Source organism: Antrostomus carolinensis, unplaced genomic scaffold (assembly GCF_000700745.2).
Source record: "Antrostomus carolinensis isolate BGI_N321 unplaced genomic scaffold, ASM70074v2 Scaffold49844, whole genome shotgun sequence".
Taxonomy (NCBI): domain Eukaryota; kingdom Metazoa; phylum Chordata; class Aves; order Caprimulgiformes; family Caprimulgidae; genus Antrostomus; species Antrostomus carolinensis.
In genome coordinates this window covers 1,684-8,623 of record NW_010313766.1, presented here as the reverse complement: position 1 = coordinate 8,623, position 6,940 = coordinate 1,684, and the positions used below count along the sequence as shown (strand labels likewise).

General features: G+C 45.7%; 1 protein-coding gene across 1 annotated transcript; it reads right to left on the bottom strand.

The window, feature by feature from the left end:
* Positions 1-280: 280 nt before the first annotated feature.
* On the bottom strand, positions 281-6,738 carry NCLN (nicalin; the record flags this gene model as incomplete). The annotated part of the gene is made up of 14 exons (XM_029084842.1): positions 281-1,537; positions 1,926-2,004; positions 2,095-2,148; positions 2,768-2,931; positions 3,047-3,085; positions 3,185-3,272; positions 3,505-3,683; positions 4,105-4,244; positions 4,423-4,511; positions 4,951-5,054; positions 5,246-5,326; positions 5,551-5,645; positions 6,180-6,324; positions 6,548-6,738. Coding segments are annotated over 14 exons (1,508 nt in total), but the record flags the coding sequence as incomplete, so codon positions are not given.
* Between the last annotated feature and the right edge of the window lie 202 nt (positions 6,739-6,940).

Below are 6,940 nucleotides of genomic sequence, written 5' to 3'. Positions count from 1 at the left end.
AAATGGTGACAAGTATCCTGCTTACCTTGGATGGTGGAATTCAGGAAAAACTTAAGATGATGACAATGTTTGAGCAACTGGTTACCTGGCCCTCCCGATCTCTGCACAGCACTGGCAACTACTGTGAGCAACTACATCGCTCTCTCCATCCAGAAGCATCAGCAAACTAAAAATAAGGCTTGCTCAATGATAAAAGTAAGAGAGAGCGTGCATTCCAAAAAACACTCCTAGGTTCAGTTCCAGAAACAGCCATGTTTAAAATGACATTCATAAAACTTCATTTTTTGTTTTGTTTTGCTTTTTAATGGCTAAGTGACCTGCCTCCCTTCATACACACTGGGGGCAGCACACGAAAGGACCGCAACAAGCACTTTGGGAACTTGCTCATACGTGCAGGCCAGGAACAGTGTTTCCAAAAATAACAGCTGAAAAATGTGAAATAAGACCCTGAGATGCAGGTGAACATGGGAAAACACCCCCAAATCCAGAACCCATCTGGAAGTGAAAACTGAGGAATGCAGATTGAAGGGATTACAGACCAGAGCTAAGCAGAAGCCGGGCTGCTCTTGGTATAAATCAACCATCTCGTTTAAATACATGGAACAGAACAGAACATGATCCTGCAGCAGCTGGGACTGTAGAACACCCCTTAAAAAACAAGCAAGAGTTTAGCACAGAGCGGTGGCAGCTGTGAATTGTTAAAAGGACCCTAAACTTTAAGAGAAACAAAATATGCAGCAAAACGCATCCTCCAATAGAGACAGGAGAGAAGCTGTCCTGGAAAGAACCTTAACGCAAGGAACCCGTTTTAACAATCCTTCCTTGTGGTGTCAATAACAGTCAGGATGGTTTCCAGTGCACCTCCTAAAGGGGACAAGTTATTGCACAGTCTAAACAGAATGCAAGAAGATGCTTGCTGCAGACACAGCTTGATGGGCAGGCCTTCCTAAAGCCAGGGAGTGAACTCGAGGAAGAGGTGCCGTAAGGAAACATGCTGATAGTGTTCTCTTTAATTTGCATGTGCACTTTTGTTTTGTCTTTTAAACAACAGCTCCGAGTCCTCATTTGCTGGGCAGAGAGAAGACGTCACTCTACGCTGTAGTTTCAGTTTCCAAGTTGGCTTGTATGGCACATGTGTCCACGAAGGTGCTGGACTTGGTTTTACACTCATAGAAGCTGCTCAGAAACAGTCGTTCAGTGTTTAAACAACCTGCACGAACTACTGAAGTCTCTGAGCCTCTCCCTCAGCAAAAGGAAAAGAAAACAGACATGGTGCGAGTCAGGGGAAGAAGGTGAAGAAAAGCACTTAAAAGGTGCATGAGAGTTAGAATTTCATTTTCTTTCTGCCTTTCTCCCCTCTATAGAGTAGCAAAGAGGAGACAGAGGAAGAGAAACAGCAGGATTCAATGGAAGGCAGAAGGTTCCTGATGGGCTCACCGATGGCTCAGAGCTGCTACGCGGGTGATGACTCACTGCTTCACTGCTGCTTAGTTTTAAGGGATAATCTCTGGATCATCTTGTAAAGGAGACCAAAGTGCTGGAAACAGAAGGAAAATAAGTAACCACGAGTCTTTATAAATTGTAATAAATTCAACACGTTCTACACAGAGAGAAAACTTACTAGAAGGCTTAAAACAATAGCAATGTGCAAATGCAGTACCTTGTTTGCATCACCCACTAGCACTCTCATCCTGAAGACAGAGTGGAACTTGGTGAATTAGGAGGAATTATTAGAATGAGGCTAGCTACTTGAAGTTGTACAGAAAGTGATGGCTTACAGAAGTGTTTGTGCAGGCCTGTATCACCTCCATTGTGAAGATGCAAACACTTGTTTAAGATTTACAGTTACTGTAGGCACCAGTCACTGTAGCTAGCATGATTTATGAGGAAAATAATACATCTGTCTCCTGCTTCTCTTCTCTTACCTGCACTGCAACATAGGCAACACCAAGGTAGGCTGCAATGCAGACAGCCAGAAGCAGGTCAAAGATTGCTGGCTTGACCCTGCAATAAAGAAAGAACACATGAAATTGCTACAGCAGGGACTGCTACAGAGTGAGGCAATAGCCTAACATGCCCAAGGGAATTCCATACCTGTATGCGTTCATCACCTGCTTCAGCTGGTCATAGAAAACAAACTCAGGGTCCCTGTGAAAAGCAGAAATTCTTCAGGTTGTATTACATTTCATGACATTGCAGTAAGTATCTCTGTTCCCAAGGAGTTCACCCAACCAGATATGGGTAAGCATGACCAACTTGAATACCAGTTTTGAACCAATTTTAGATGTCAAGTCTTTCTTCTCCTACAATCAGAAGCCTAAGGATACAATTCAGAACACATGCTGTTCACCTGTCTCAGAAGAGGCACATGCAAGACACCTCACTGGGTTCATTAAACAGCTTCAGCCCAAGCAGGTCAGACAGGACGGAAGGTGCCTTTATGCAATTAAAGAAAGCTTTATAGGAGACTTGAAGTCTTTTCCTGCATTCAAAGAGAAGCAGCTCTTTGAGTGGGAAAGGGTGAAACCAAAACAAGCTCTTCAGACAGAGGGAGCTCCTGGGGCTTCTTACAGTGCTGTGAGGAATGACAAAGAGCTTTCTCTGGAAGAACAGAGAGCATGAACCAAAACTGACAGGAGAGCAGAAAAGAGCAATCACTTCCAGCTACATGCCCAGAAGCCAGAAAAGCTGCAGCTCAGAGACAAAAATCATTGGAAGGGGAAGCCAGTTTGCATGCCCTGGCTAGCTCTTTCATTTATTTTCTTACCGTTTGTCTGCCTTTACATGATGCTGTTTGACATCCTTCAGGTAGCGACCCATATAGTATTCTAAGGTGTTGAGGAAGGTGCTGTCTTTATCAATCAGCTGGGCAGCCCTGGGCTGACTGCTCAACCAGTCCATCACTGATTCTAGTTGCTCCTGCTGGATCTGCTGCAGAAAATTACCACCAAAGAAAGGGAGTCAACCACACATATGCTGAGACCAGATCTGTCTCCCAGACTCGATTCCTTCTTCCCATAGGTTACAAAAAATGCACTGTGCTCACCATCTGATCTGTGAAGATCTGCAGATCTGCAGGTGCTCCCTGCAAGGGAAAAAAAACAAGCAAACCAGCCTATTGGCGAGAGCAAGCTTGGCTGGGCAGGACAAATCTGGTTCGTGCGGCACAACGGGCAGCTCTTACCTTGTCTGTTAGGTTGTAGATGACCCTTGTCAAAGCTTCAGCAATGATCCTAGTATTCCTGGTTAGTGCCTTAGTATCTATTTGTGCCCTAAAGCAAAAGAGGGGATTATGGACTTGTCAATGTGATCAGGTTCCTCTAGGAACCACCCTTTTTCATGCATCAAGCATAAGCCTGAAACTAGAGGCTTATCTAGTATCTTATCCCAAGTCCCAGTGTTTCTTCACCCATCCTCTGACCATCAAAACAGCACAAGCAATCGTAAGGCCAGTTTGTGTTTAGAGGCTGAATTTCAACTGCAGCCTTCCCTCAGACCTCTCACCTCCTATCCATGATGCTGTTGCGCAGGCTGTCCCGGTGGCTCTCCAGATGGGAGATGGTGAATGCTGGCAAGCGTCGGATTGCAAAGCGCTCATGCTCCCACGCCAGGATGTCCTCAGCCAAGTTTATCTTCTTGTGCACCATGGAAAACTTCACCTCTGGGAACTGGTTGGCAACAACCTGAGGGAAAGAACAAGCCATCCAGGGTGTAATGCTACCCACTGCATAGTTCCACCTTGCACTGCCTAGTCCACCTAGACTCCATGTTTTTGTGTGTTCCAGAAAGTAAATACACTTACACCTGTAAGGTGCAGTTACTGCCATTAAAACGCTGTTTTAATGACACTACAGGGTTGCTTTTGCAAGCAACAAGTCATAAGGAATTGCAGTGAAAAATGCATCAGATACAGTCTGCTTCATTTGGGACTGCAGCAGGAGGATTTGTCTGCACTTTGAATCAAGTGACCGTAAACATGACACGAAATTTTTCAATTGCACACCCTTTCTTCACATCTTCCTTCCTTCCTTCCTCTGCTGGAGAGCTGCAGCTCCCCAGAGGTTAAGTCCCACGTTCCCATCTACCAAAAATGTTTTCCATTACCATCTCCAGTTCTCTCAGAAACACATGCTGCAAGGTTCTCTCCTTGGGAGGCTTTGAGACATGGAGATGAAGGCTGTTGCCTCGGCCCAGAGTATCAAGGCAGAGAACAAATGCTACGTTGTCCTGCAGCAGGCTGGAATCTGGAACAGAAAAATCAAAACCTTTATTGCTACATTTTATGCTGGGATTTCCATCCCAAAAAACCAAGGCCCACACAAGGAGATTCTCACAGGAGGGCTGATATACCAGACACTTAATATAACTGTGTTAACAGAGGCCTTGCCACAGAACATGCTGGAATGCCAGCCCCTTACTCACCAGTGTGGTCCAAATTGTCCTCCAGCCACCGCTTGGTTCCTTGATAATTAAACTTGCCCCCTCCAGATGCAAAAAACAGCAGGTTATACCTGCCCATCAAAGAAGACAGAAAAGTGTGAGCACATTGCACTCCATGGCTACAGAACTCCTTTGCTCAGCCTTGGAGGTACCGTGAAATCACAAATCTAGCACTTGACATTCAAGGCAGACTGTCCATTAACAGATGCTTCCTACATGCCACACACCAAGGTAATGGCAAGGTGAGGTAAAAGGGGCGAGTTCCCAGTGTTTGAGGATGGAGTCTACTTCCCACATCATTCCCTCCACTTGTCCCCAAGCTTGAGCAGAGCTACAGCAAAGAAACCAAAGGAAGGAGTTTGGCCATTAACAGCAACTGTACTCGGAGGGAAACAAAACAGAGCAAAGGAAGTAAAGGACTGCTTGTAACACTCTACAGGCCTGGAGCAAAAGCCCTTCTTATCTGATCTCAGCTACACACACTCAAACAAGAATAGGGCAGGTTCTTACCCAGCATGGGTACGTCTGTAGGTGTAGAGCCGGGAAAACAGCCGGGCTAGTTCCAGTAGCACTGCGATACCACTGCCGTTGGAGTCAGCACCATGTGACAGCCACTGCAGGATGAAGTGGGACAGAGACAAGGTGACAACTTTACACTTATTCTCATGTACCAGAACAGCCTTCAAAACAGCACACCACCATGCCCCACATCTTTAAGGCCAAGAAAAAACATGGGGGCAGAGGCCACATGGGAAAAAAGGAATACAGACAGGAACAGAGAGCTGCAGGAAGAAAGAATACTCACTGGAGCCACTCCAAAAGAATCATAGTGGGCAACTATCACAACAGTGGGCAGGTCTTCTCCACCCAGCCCCGTCAGCCTTCCCTGCAGAGGAAAGAGATCAGTGTCACTCAGCATCACCTCTTGTACAAAGACAGCCTGACTTCTACGCACCTACTGAGTCTGCAGCAGCCTCAGTTCTGAGGAAGTCAGACACTGACCTGGCTGAGACTCCCCTGACTTCCCCTATCAGTCCAAGTGTCTGACAAAGTCCCAATAAAAGAAGGCATCCCAAAAACGTTGCCAGTTTCAATCCATATACAACTCACCTCCACACTGGGTATGAGCCAGTCATTGATAGCTTTGCTTTGGGCCCCGCTGGTAACCATCTGGAAGCCATTGGCAGTTGCAGTGTGCAGCAGAACTAGAAAAAGAGAAAAGTACACCTGAGGAAGTTTCATCCCTTTATTTCCTTTCCTAACTGAGCTTCGGAGAGACCAGCTTTAAACCTTTTAAGCCCCCTCACTTGTCTCTCACTCCAGCAGTTCTAGTTAATCATGGTCAGTAAGATAGTGAAGTTATTTACAGGGGAACACATGGAAGCACTGAACTGACTTGTGGTCAGACAAAAAGCTTCAGCTTCCAGCAACACACTGCAGTCATTTAACACCTTCAATGTTCTTTCTAACCTGAGTTTTGCTTTCTACCTTACTTGCAACAGTGTGAAGCTGAGAACTCAACTCCATGCAACTGACTGTATTTCCAAACACACTCAAGCAATACTCTCTCTCATACTGCGTTTTTCTTCTATTAAATCTCAAAGTGCTTTAACTAAGACAGAATAAACACGAAGGCCACAGAACACTGGTTCACGGTGCATATGAGACAGCAGACTGTTCCCAGAGGTGGGATCAGGTCTGTCTTCCTCTAAACCTTTCCCTGACTCGTTAGAACTCACCTTCTGCAGCTGAGGCAGAACCCTGCGATGCAGAAGCAGCCCGTGTTTGTTCATAGATAGACAGCAGCTCTTCATCTTCCACTGCAAAGTAGACTGGCACAATGGTTTCCATAGCAAGCATTTCTGGCTCTATCTCCATGAATTGCTGAGAACGTTAAGTGAGACACAAACTTAGCATCCACTAAACATGCAAGAGGGCAGAGGAAAATTAACAGCAAAAGCAGAATGAGAAAGGTAAGTTTTAAAATTAGAACACGATTTGTTGTGCATTACAACAGTAGCTTTCAGTCCTGCAGCAATCCAAGCCTCTCCCCCCCTCAAATATATCTCCCATTAAAAGAGAAAGGGAATGGTTTGGTTTTTTTTACCCTTACAACATCCTGTGGGACAGAAGAGATAGACTGAGGCAAGATGATCACCACAGCACCAGCTGACTGGCGGAGAGCCTTCTGATACTGCTCATAGGAGAAATCCACCAGACGCATCATGACACAGCGGCGGCTCAGGACATCCGCTTCTACAGTGCGGGCTTCTGTGTTAAGCACTGCGCTCCTGGTGCCTGTGAGGAGAGAAGAGAAAGAGATTTTGTAAGTGATTTAATCACATTCCCTTTGCTGGAGCCTAGCTCCTTCTCAGAACAGTCTTTGTGACAGTGTGATGAACCTCAGAGCAGCTAGGACCTGCAGAAAGGTAAGTTCATCTCTTCCCCCTCATCCAAGAAGGAATACAGATCTGAGTTTTTTCTTTGCATCCATCACATC